Source organism: Typha angustifolia, chromosome 7 (genome assembly GCF_048772165.1).
Source record: "Typha angustifolia cultivar Huaian chromosome 7, ASM4877216v1, whole genome shotgun sequence".
NCBI lineage: Eukaryota > Viridiplantae > Streptophyta > Magnoliopsida > Poales > Typhaceae > Typha > Typha angustifolia.
In genome coordinates, this window is record NC_133245.1 from 14,640,909 (window position 1) to 14,652,617 (window position 11,709).

Below are 11,709 nucleotides of genomic sequence, written 5' to 3' on the forward strand. Positions count from 1 at the left end.
GGAAGTTATGCTGGGCTCACTGCCAGATTTCCAGACCTTTTTGAGTTTGATTACAAAATTTTTACTTTTTTTAAATATAAATTTGGAGTGCGTTTATTTTAATTATTGGATTATTTATCGACAATAGAGAGACTACATCCGTATGATGTTTCTGATCATCTTGAGAATAAACGGAACGACGAGCTTGGCTGTCATCCTTCTTTTTATTCCACTCCGCCCCACTTTTTCTCCATTTTGTTTGTTTTAGGGGATCTACTTGTAAATCAAACTTGGGAAGATGCCTCCCCATCGATCTGGAGCAGATTTCGACACTTGAGGAAATTGAATTCGTGGTGCTTAATTGAAAGAAAAGCAGGGATTGTACGTACTGTGCAAAAATTGAGAAGAACTAAAATACTAAAATATAAATAAGAAATGGCACTTCAACCCAAAGGGTGGTACGCCTAGTATTGGATCATGATCATAATGTTAAAAACAGCTGAGTCTATCTCCTCTCAAATCGAATAGGAGCAGAACGACGAGAAGAAAAGTGATGCTTCAACTTCGCATTCTTCATATGCTGGTAACGACTATTCATGTTCTATTTATATATAAGGAGGCAAACATAGTTGCATCTTGGGCCAAGTATCTAACCAAAGATTTGTCCATGTAGCTACAAAAACTGTTAGAAAAAGATATTTCTCGTTTGCCTCCTACTGTCGTCTTAATGAAAGGCCGTCTCTCCAGCGATTATAGCGCAAGGTAGCAGGACAAGGTTTTATATGCAGGTTTAGCCTCTTCTTACATGGGAACATCAGGATCCAATCTCTTCTGGATTGCTGCTGCAGCCTGTGAGAGAAGTTGTAAGACAATTAATATTTCTTCAGGCTTCAGTAAGTCTATAGTCCAATGACTCAACATAAAGAAACATCTACCTCAAAATTCCCAAGCTTATACTGATACATCATTTCCTCCCTTAGACGAGCCTGATCCTTCATTGCTTGAGCCTAGAGATGCGCAGAAAGTTGAGGATAAGATGCATGAAAATTAATATATTTTCAGAAGGAAAAGAAATTCCTTCATCACAAAATTTATATATCTCAGGATTTGCTTGTAATAATATGATCTGCGCTAATATAAGAATTTTGTTTAGTATTAGTGAGACTTGGTTAGTGAAGTGAAGTAAAACACAATGCATGGTGAGTAGATAGTAATGTGTAGAAATTATCATGTCATCGGGATGTAGATGCCAAATGGGGGAATTAATCATGCATTGTTCTACAGGACGATCTTATTGACAAGCACAATTTGTATTCTTCAAAACTTTCAAGGAAACTACAACTACCTCCATAAATTTGGGAAAATACTGTACTACTATCTAGATCTTTATGGTAAAGAAGGTTGCTAAGTAAAAAATTGGCCTTTTAATCAATTTTGCATGAAAATGATAAGGCATCATCACACTTACCATTCCACTTTGCATTGAACGCTTCAAAGCCTCTACTTGTTCCTCCTTCTGTCTTTCACGTTCTTTCAGCAGCTCTAACCTGCAAGTCAATAGAAATATATAATTAGTTCATATTGATAGATGTCAGGCATGTAAATGTAAATTATCAGTTGCTGCAAGATAATATAGTGGCGCTTCATTCTATAGGTGTTGTACAAGCATTATCAAATTTAGGATTTATTTAGGAAGGAGTTGGTCTCCAAATTATTCATCAAACCAGACAGGCTTATCATTGCAATTGAGCTAATCCATGATAAGGGGAAACTAATGGAACTAGCAAAAAGAACTTTGTACAAGACTTACTGAGTTACTGCATGGAAGAGAATGATATTGATGAAAATTTTAGCCTGTATGCTCCCGGCACATACAAATACAACAACATATATTTTTCACAATTTATTACTGAATATTTGGGTCATCAAAGGTGACCCAACAAAACTTAATCCAGTCGCATCAGGTACGGTCCAAATGCCAAGTTATCAATGAAGATTTCCTACATCAGTCTAGTGTAGAATTTTGCTTCACAATCAAATGGCAGACCAACTGAATAAACCATAAATTAAGCAACATAAAACTACCTGCCCTTAGAAGTTAGAAGTTAGAACTATGGAAACAAATTTACTAGAAATTGATTTGACACCCTGTGACAAAAAAATCTCCTTGTAGAGGCAGTGACTTCAATTGCTTTATGCGGCTGACCCAATATTTGACTGGAAAGTATAGCATAAGCCATAAGAAATCATGTGCACAAATCCAAGTTCATTAATTATTGCTTCATAACGGCTCCATGTTCATTCAATTATTGCTTTATAAATACACCATCTTTGGATATTGAATTTGATGTTAGAAAATAAAGCACACAATTAATCAATACTGATATAAGACACAAAGTGCGTGATTTGGGTTTCAATGTAAAGGAACTTCGACATTACATATCTACACAAAGAATAGAATTGTCACATATAGACATACATTTTTCAATACAATAATTAATAAATATAGGACTACATACCGGCGTTGTTCCTCATCATTGAAAGTTGTACGTTCTGTGTCTTGAGCTTTCTTTGAACCCTTTTTCATCGCTTTTTCGATTATACGGCGATGATAAGCATCTAAACCATAATATCTGCAAGCAAAATTTGATGGAGAATTATAAAATATAAATGCTAGGAGCTTCTCCAAAGCTAGTAATAAAGAAGACAGCAAACTAAATTTAGGCACATGCCAACAAGGGGGATTGACTTAAAATGATGTATATATATTTAAGTCACTTGAAGACAATATCTAATTGATGATGCTTTATTATACGAGAAGCCAATTTAATGAACCAAATGGCCTACAACTTAACCTATAACACCAACCACAACTAAAATAATGTATCTAAGGAAAAAGAAGATGAGATGATTCTATTTAGATCTTCTGAACTATTATTGTTTTTTATATACATTCTCTGTACTTTTTTATTATTCATATACACCCCCTGAGAATACTCCACAAGAAATGACAGATTTTGACACCTATCAAATTCTGACAAAGCAAAGACAATAGAGTGACTTGCCACAAAAGCTATAAGGCTAGTTTCTGGTAGAATGATCAATCTTCTTGATGGCAATAGAGTATAGACTCGTGCAATCTAGGAGCAACACCTCTAGGATGCCCTCTTGATAAAAATAGTCTAGAAAATGGAGAAAGATGGGTTGATGATTTGGGACTGGTCTTCCTCATAAATGATGCTTAATCCTATATATGCACACACAACCAATTGTGTGTGTGTGTGTGTGTGTGTGTATTTCATGTATGCATTAACAAAGAGTACACTATGTTTGTTTTAAGTTTTTCAGAAAGAAAGTAAACCCAAGATAAACATTAACAACACTCATAACATTGAAATAAAAAGGAGAAAGTGACTGAGAAGATACAGAATCCTTCAATGATGAAGACATTAGATGCATTTAATAAGTAGTTGGGACAGCAAACAAGTGGAAAGGACAAAATTAACATGGATGAGAGTTATGGAAGTACTTCATAATAATTTGGAGACAACACCTGAGGTTCCATGGGTAAAATCAGTAAACAAGCAGTAACTTATAAAGTATATCATGGCAGAAAAGTAATCGAACAAAAGGTAGTGGCACCGTAACAGTCCCAGCAATAAAGTTCAATAGCACCTTGAAGAACAACGTTCCACAAGGTTCAGAAGCAATATATCTGCCTAAGCTTTCACAATCAACCTGACAACATTGTGAAGTGATATGAAACTATGAAAGTCTAACTAGTCAGAGAAGTCTCAGAGCTTAACTAATAATCTCAAGAAGCAGTCAAGGATTTTGACAACCCAAAGACAAACATGATAGCTATGTACAAGTAACATAAGCTGTAAGTTCATCTATGGTTTGGAGCAACTAGGAGGATAAAATTAGTACACATTTATAAGCTGAGTAGAAGCAACATATAAGGGTATACTGTTAAAAATTTACAATGTAGTCACAATAAAGGTTAACCATGACACATCAACGCCCATAATAATAAGTTACTATTGCACACGAGGATGTCTTTTCTTACATAACAGAAGTACCTTGTACTAAAAAACAAAAAGAATAATACCTCAAAAGCTTCAGAGAATAGACTTACTTTTTAGATGGAAAAGTAGCTGTATTGTGATCCTCCATGAATCTGTTACAGGTGAGAAATGATGTCAAACATTGCAACTGTTCTTAATATATTGCAAATTCCAAAAGAACTTTAGACTACAAAGAATAACAATAAAATCATCTCAAATCATCTAATTGTATTCATGTAACTTACTCTTTGAACATTTGCTTCTCTTCCCAATTTGACAATGTTTCGAGATTTACCTGACAGTAATTACATATTGTCAGAAATCTCTCCAATTCAAGATAATTTACATTATTATGAAGAGTAGATACATGATACTCCAATTCAAGATAATTTACATTATTATGAAGAGTAGATACATGATACTCAATTTCCTTTGAGCAGGTATATCAATATGGTAACTAAGAAACCTGAAACCTTACATATACTCTCTTTTTCCTCCTCAATGAAGTATTAGAAACTTAATAAGAGATGCTAAAGATGAATGAGTTCACTAATAAGCTATCAGATAAACATGTATATTGCACCAGACTACAAAGATACTAGTGACAAATGGCAATTAGCTGCAAGCTTCTTGTACTGAATAAAATACAATGCCTCTAATTCTTGTTATTTTTATTCCTCTGACTCATTATCTTTACTTCTTTAGCTATTGCTAACAGGGAAGAGACAAAAGGATAGAAAGAAAATAATGGCTTAACCACATTGACTAAGAGGAAGACCCCACAAGTTGATAACAAGATCTGGTAATGAAGAACTTCAAATCACATGGTTTGGGAAATTTAAACAAATGAGATATATACTAAACCATGTCACGGATAAAATAAGCTTTAAGCCTGTAGATTGCAAATGGAAACAAAATAAAATTTCTGCTACAGGGAAAAAATGGAAATAAGAACATCCAACAATATGTGGAAATCGTCTAATGAAATATGTAGATCTAGAGTATCTCTAAACAGCAGAACATGCGATAGGGAGTAATCATGCTGTAAGGCAGTTTCACAAATTGATTAGGTATGGGAGTATCCAAGGTATTCCTTTTGATATGTTATAAATACATATTATGTTTCTCAACGCATTTCTTTAGACAAGGACTATTTTTTTCCCTCTTCCCCAATGATGAATATTTCTCATAACATGAAGAGTGAATCAAACACATGCTTGAATTTAAACTCAGATACTGATGCAAATTTTTCCATCAGAAAGATTCATCAAGTCTTTAAAAGAGTGAGGTGGTTTCATGGTGAGTATGAATTCTGGTGCAAACTCATAAATAAGAAGCAAAGAAGCCAAGTACATCAAGACTATGTATCTTAACTCTGAAGCACTATAAGAAGCTCAAGTACACTGTCTCAGGGTACAATCCAAAAACCTAAGAGAAAGTGTCAACGTAATATATCTCTGTCCACTAGCATATAATGCCTTCTAACATGATGCATTCACAAAAATGTTTTCATTATTCAGAAAGTACCTGCTTCACTTCTGCCAACCATGCAGTAAATTCTGGTCGTTTGTTCCTACAAAAAGATATTCCAGGATACAGATCATCAGTCTGCAACACGAACAAATCCTTGCATTTCATGTGCCATTATTTACTCTATAGTGAAACTTACCTTAACCGAAGACATGGAACTTTATAGAACCAACTAGTTTGTATCAGATAGCACAAACTGAGCATCAAAATTTATCATTTATAAACGCATACACCATGATTTTCAAAACGCAACAATTGATTTTATATTTCTTCCCACTCGGGAACATGAATTGATAAGTTAATATCCAATGTAAATAAATCATTACCAAATTTCAAAGCCACCAAATTGCAATATTATGATAAGAAGGTTTGTTTTGAGAGAATAAACACTCACCACATATCGACTTCTTTTATGATCCCATACTTTCCCCACGAATTCGTAACCGCTCCCTTATTCCCAGTCTCCTTCTCTTTCTTCTTCCTTTTCTTATCCTTCTTACTCCTCTTCTCCTCCTTCTTCCGCCTCCTCTCCCTCTCCCTCTCCTTCTCCTTCCTCCTCCTCCTCTCCTTCTCATACTCCCTCTCCCTCCTCCTCCTCTTCTCCTTCCTCCTCCTCCTTCTCGCCTCCTCCTCGCTCACCTCTGGCTCCGAATCGGATTTCTCCGTCTCGGATTCCGAGTCCGACTCAGAACCAGAGGACGAACTATCGTCGTCGGATTCGCTATCCGAGCCACGTCTCCTCCTCCGCGAGCTCTTGCTTCTCCTTCTCTTCCTCTTCGACCGCGACCTCTCGTCACTGTAATCGCCGGAATCGTCCTCGCTCATTTCCTCCTTCATCTTCCTCGATTTCCGGTGTCGATCTCGCTTCGAGGGAGGGGGCTCGTCGCCTCCGGTTTCGTGCTTATCGTCTTCTTCTCTTTCTTCTTCGGGGATGGATCCGTTGCGATCCTTCGCCATTTTTAGGGTTCAAATTTCTCTTTTTCCGTAGATGAGCGGAATTTGGAGGTAGTAAGCCGGAGGAGCTCCACTGGCCGCCAGGATAGTTTGTTTTGAGGGTTTGACGTTGGATGGAGCCGTTTGATATAATTACTCGGGACTTAGAATGTAGATGGATAAAAGAGAGTTTATTATGTTTAAGATAATTTCCATTTTATTTACATAAAACTCCCTGTAAATATAAATAATGTGCATACGAGTGAGTGAGGAAGGGATAATTTCTCGGTACACCTCCCGAAATATTTTTTAATATAACATAAGACCTCATAAACATGAAAACTTTTCTTTGTTTTAGTTTTCCTTTATATTTTTCGTTAATAAATCGTCATGCACGCACGTGAGTAATTATATGAACAAAAACAGAGAGATGATAGTATAAAGAGTTATTTCTATTTTTCTAACCTTTTTCATCAATAGCGTCACATGAGTCACCTTTTTCGTCAGTAGCATGAGAGGGGGACACAAAATGTCCAATAACTTAGAAAATCTATGTGTACCAACCAAAGTTTAACAGGTGCATTTTACTCCTACCTCTTGCTAATAGAACTTTTCTCGCTAAGGGGGAATCAAAAAGGAGAATTGATTGAGAACCCGCATAAACAAGAGAATTTTCACTTAGATTATGATTGAGAACCCGCATAAACAAGAGAATTTTCACTTAGATTAATCGAAGGATCATGGTGCTGCTCCTACTCAAAAAATCAGTTCGGTTCAAGTCTTTATCGATCGAGATTCGAGGGAGACAAAGTGTAGCCGTGTAGGGCAGTCTGGTTGGCGCACCATAGGTTCGAATCCTGTCACCTTAATGTGATGTTCAGTCAGCTAATACAAATTGATAAAAATAATAATTCAAAAGGTCTAAAGAAAATTATCCCTAGGCGATAGCGGAGAGAGAGAGAGTTAACAAGCATACTGCTTTATTACTGCAAAAGAGTTGACCTTTAGAATCACAGAAATATAAGGAAGTGAATGGATAGCAAATAAGCAGATGATACAAAGTGTCAGTAAATACGACTAACTTTTCACCTTTAGAATCAAGAAGAAACTGCTTTTTTACTCCAAAAGGGTTGAGAGCTCTCATGAACCAAAGAAATATAAGATATGGGTGAATGGATAGCAAAGAAGTGGATGATCAGAATTGTCAGTAAATATCACTAAATCAGTGAAGTATGATAACAATTAATATTTACAGGATTGCAGACAATGAACGATATGATTAGATCGATGTTGAATTATCTTGAAGCACCAGAATTTCCACAATGAAGTTACAAATACAACACAGGTGGTCATGAAATCTAGGGTGTAAGATCAGAACTTGAACTTAGAAGCTCAGCTATCTCTTTAGTTTGAGGGATTCCATCAGCTTGCATGCCCTTCAAAACATCATCAACCTCTCTCCCTACCCTAATGTGGGCCTTGATTAATGTGTGATACATATACTTGTCCATCGGCATTGCAACTTTTAACAAACCAATAAAGGTCTCTATATCCTTGAGATCAACTTTATCACCAATGTACTGCAATATACTCTCAACAATGGCGACATTAGGCTTCCACCCAGAATTTGGTACAAACACACAGAGGGCGTTCTTCATAAACTCATATGCCTTCTTGATCTCACCCTTCTCTGCGTAACCTGTTGCCACAATTCCCCAACTGCTGGCAGGTGGAGTCTTTCCTTTTTTCAGGAAATCATCAAGCATAGCCTCAGCCTTCTCTAGCAACCCATTTTGCCGATAGCCAATAAGAAGAACATTTGGGACACGAAAGTCAAAAGCATTTCCACTGGACTCCCACTCTTTAAGTAAAACTTCAGCTTCTTCCAGCTCCCCCAGCTTAACAAGTGCACCGAGCATCGTTGTATAATCCCTGTTAACAAATTTCTTACAATTAACTCTCTGAAGCTCCCATAACCTCTTCATGTCAGATTTATTCCCTAGATGACCATAAAGAGAGATTAGATGGTTGTAAGCAGGTCCATCTCTTTTTACTAGTTTCTCTTCTGCTTTCTTTAGCGCAGAGATAGCCTTATCAATGATCCCTGCTTTTATGTAGATGTTTGCAACCACTGCATATGTGTTCCAATCGACGACAATCTGAGGTTGACACTCCATTACTTCTAGAACCTTCTCCATACCAAAGATATCGGACCTTGAACCATAAGAATTAATGCAAATTCTGTAACTAAAATTGTCAGGAAAGATTCCATTATCCTTCATTTCAGACAGCACTGCAGGAACCTTTTCATGTTGTCCGGTATTTGTATAGAGGCACATGATATCATTATAAGGAAGAGGAGAGAATGCGAAACCCATTTCTTTCATCTTCTTCATATGAGACAAGGACTTGTCAACCTGTCGATCTCTCACATAACAATTCAAGAGTGCGCCATAGGTCTTCTCTGTTTTATCCTTTTCATTCAAGTTACTGAAATAGCTCTCGGCAAATTCCAGTCCATGAACTTGGCCTATTAGATCCAGCTGCACAGCATGATCACTCGGCATAAACGGTACATTTCGTTCGTTCTTCATCCATTCAGAGACCTACCACAGTAAAGAGTAAGTCATGCTACCTAATATCAAAGTAGTTTTTTTTTTTTTTTTTTTTTTGACGAAAGGCCGCAGTCCTATTTCATTAAATATCAAAGTAGAAGTTATATAAAACTCTTTCACGAGCTACAAAAAGCGATCTTCTTAACAATTCATGTGCCCACCGAAAACTTATAAACTCAGTTACTTCTCAAAGAGGAAAAGAATCAAACATTTGAAAGGCGTAAGAAGGAGAGCCAAACCTCGAGGGCTTGCTTGTACCTCCTCCGCTTCCGGAGCTCCCTTACTATGTTCTGGAGCTCCACCGTGCGGATGCTGTTGCCCTTCTCGACCCACCTTTCAATCTCTGGCACGAGGCTGACGGTGGGGTGGCCCAGCGGCCACAGCATCGACTGGAGATTCTGGCGAGCAACTCTCCTCGTGCTGTAAGGATTACTACGGTGGAGAAGGAGAGGGTTTGGTGATCGGAGACGAGCTTGGAGAGCAATCCGGAAGCGATTCGCAAGGGAGAAGAGGGAGGAATCCATGGAGGTCGATCAAACGATGGCAGCGAGGGGTTTAACTACGGATTTTAGATTCACTAGAGAGCTCGGAAACAAGCGCCTATTAAAAAAGTTCGGGAAAGTTTCTTATGAGACCCTACATTTAGGAGTAATTGTACTTCAGTCCCTACATTAGCCCTATGTTTTCTGTAAAATTGCAGGATTAGACCCACAAGTTTGCTTAAATATTAATAAATGCCTTCTATCCAACTTCTAATCCCATTATTAGAAAACAATTACAGTATGGAAGATTCTTCCAAGACTCATGCATAAACAAATCAAATAATTAGCAATGCAACGAATTTTATCCGAGATACATTTCTTCTTGGATAAATTACTTCAATAGTTAAGCACTCTAGCTGATTGACTTAGTCTCAAGAGAACTGAGCTTGAGACACAAAGGTATCCCCTGGCCTCCAACTCGAAGGAACAACTCTGGAGAACTCCAAGAGCTTACCGTCACCCAACATGAGCCTAAACGAAAGATCCTGGTTCCGGAAATCGACGTTGGTCTGCCAATTGGCTCCCCAGTTCCTCTGCATGGCTGTCCACGTGGAAGAAGCTCGTGATCCCTCGACCCATGCAGCTCTCACGTCCCCGCTCCCTCCCACGTTGGAGAACATCACCAGGTTGAAGTTGGCTTGCCCGGTTAACGTGAACCGCACCCCGCCGGACCTCTTGCATGCCACTCTAGTTATCAAGAAGGAATTAGTGAACAATAGAGCGGCATTTTTTTCTTCTCTTTAAGTAATAAGAGCTTTGTTGTTGTTCTCGTTGTTACTAAAAAGTAGTACATTGATGAACGAAGAGCTCCTAAACCTAAGAGTATAGATGAGACTTTATACTAATTATATATCTCGTAAACCTGTTAGAGAGAGCGATTGAGGAAAGGTTGTTATTTTGGATATTATTTTTGAATTAGTGAGACTGAATCCTTATATTTCAAAAAAGAAAAAGGATTAAAATATTCGTTTTAGCTGCGAATGAAACATTAGAGTAGATATGGCATCATCTTAGTCTATACCTTCGAAAACGGACCGGGATTATTCCTTCACTTCCCACCCTCGCAATGCGGGCGAAGGCGGGAGGAGACATATCAAAATGCCGGCGAGGGAGGTCGCACCAGCCGCCGTTGTTGTTCGGCGGGCAGAAGTTGGTGGCGGTAACGGTAACAGCGGCGCCACGGAAGCACCATTTGGGGTCGGCTCGTGCGTCGCAGGTGATCGCGAAGCATGCACCGCATGCTTCGCCGCCTCGGAATAAGGCGGAGCTCAGCGCCGCCGTGTTGATCCCAAAGCCGGCATGGAAGGTGTTGTCGTAGCCACATGCCCCTCCTGTCGTTTAAATGTCAAAACTAGTACTATATATAGTTAAATAGTACCATGTAAACTTAATTGTCTATCTAAGTCTAGGTTACGGTACTAACAACCTGCATGATACGCAACAAGTTAATTACCAAGTGTAGTAGGGTCTTGATTGGCCCCATAGAAGGTGGCGTGCCCGGGCAGCCAATCACTTTGACCATCACACTGGATTCGATCCATCTCCAAGAGAAGCAAGAATCCAAGCATGGATGCCAAGAACGCTACTCCCACCATTCTGAACGAGCTATCTAGAGTTTTAGAGAGAGAGAGAAGCAGAACAAGTTGCGGTCGATATATAATTAAGTGCATAAATCAAAGATGAGATAGTAGGAGGAGGGGAGAGTGTGATCTTATAGAAGGATTTAGACGCGTTTCTGCGTCGGTGATCGAATAAGACATGATAAATATTGCTGTGAGGAGATCAACGCGGTTTTGTTTCTCTCGCTGTCGTCGTCCATTAAAGTACCAGCAGACTGGTACGGCTTGCCTGCCTCAGTGGGGAGAGACACATGCACGTTGCTATTTAAGAGTTACGTATCGTATTCGAACTTAGATCAATCAATGTAGCCCAAAAAAATAAACGGGTAAAAAAACTTTATGGAAATTTATCAATGGCTTATTCCGTTATTATCTGACGCATATTTATCATTCGACTTTATATTGTCTCAAAAACATTCGTGAA

At 38.3% G+C, this 11,709-nt stretch overlaps 3 protein-coding genes across 3 annotated transcripts; all 3 read right to left on the reverse strand.

Moving 5' to 3' along the window:
* Window positions 1-421: 421 nt before the first annotated feature.
* LOC140763795 (uncharacterized) lies at window positions 422-6,658 on the reverse strand. The gene is made up of 8 exons (XM_073102146.1): window positions 5,971-6,658; window positions 5,574-5,619; window positions 4,292-4,341; window positions 4,118-4,159; window positions 2,499-2,612; window positions 1,448-1,526; window positions 915-986; window positions 422-828 (listed from the first exon to the last, which is right to left on the reverse strand). The coding sequence occupies exons 1-8, from the start codon at window positions 6,531-6,533 to the stop codon at window positions 781-783; spliced, it is 1,014 nt and encodes a 337-aa protein (XP_072958247.1). The 5' UTR covers window positions 6,534-6,658; the 3' UTR covers window positions 422-780.
* A 1,127-nt stretch (window positions 6,659-7,785) lies between these two features.
* LOC140763001 (pentatricopeptide repeat-containing protein At4g21705, mitochondrial-like) lies at window positions 7,786-9,813 on the reverse strand. The gene is made up of 2 exons (XM_073101015.1): window positions 9,364-9,813; window positions 7,786-9,115 (listed from the first exon to the last, which is right to left on the reverse strand). The coding sequence occupies exons 1-2, from the start codon at window positions 9,646-9,648 to the stop codon at window positions 7,868-7,870; spliced, it is 1,533 nt and encodes a 510-aa protein (XP_072957116.1). The 5' UTR covers window positions 9,649-9,813; the 3' UTR covers window positions 7,786-7,867.
* Window positions 9,814-9,863: 50 nt separating this feature from the next.
* Window positions 9,864-11,319, reverse strand: LOC140763002 (expansin-A12). Its single transcript, XM_073101016.1, has 3 exons — window positions 11,120-11,319; window positions 10,688-10,997; window positions 9,864-10,353 (listed from the first exon to the last, which is right to left on the reverse strand). Exons 1-3 carry the CDS (start codon window positions 11,259-11,261, stop codon window positions 10,038-10,040), a joined length of 768 nt encoding a protein of 255 aa, XP_072957117.1. The 5' UTR covers window positions 11,262-11,319; the 3' UTR covers window positions 9,864-10,037.
* Window positions 11,320-11,709: the final 390 nt, after the last annotated feature.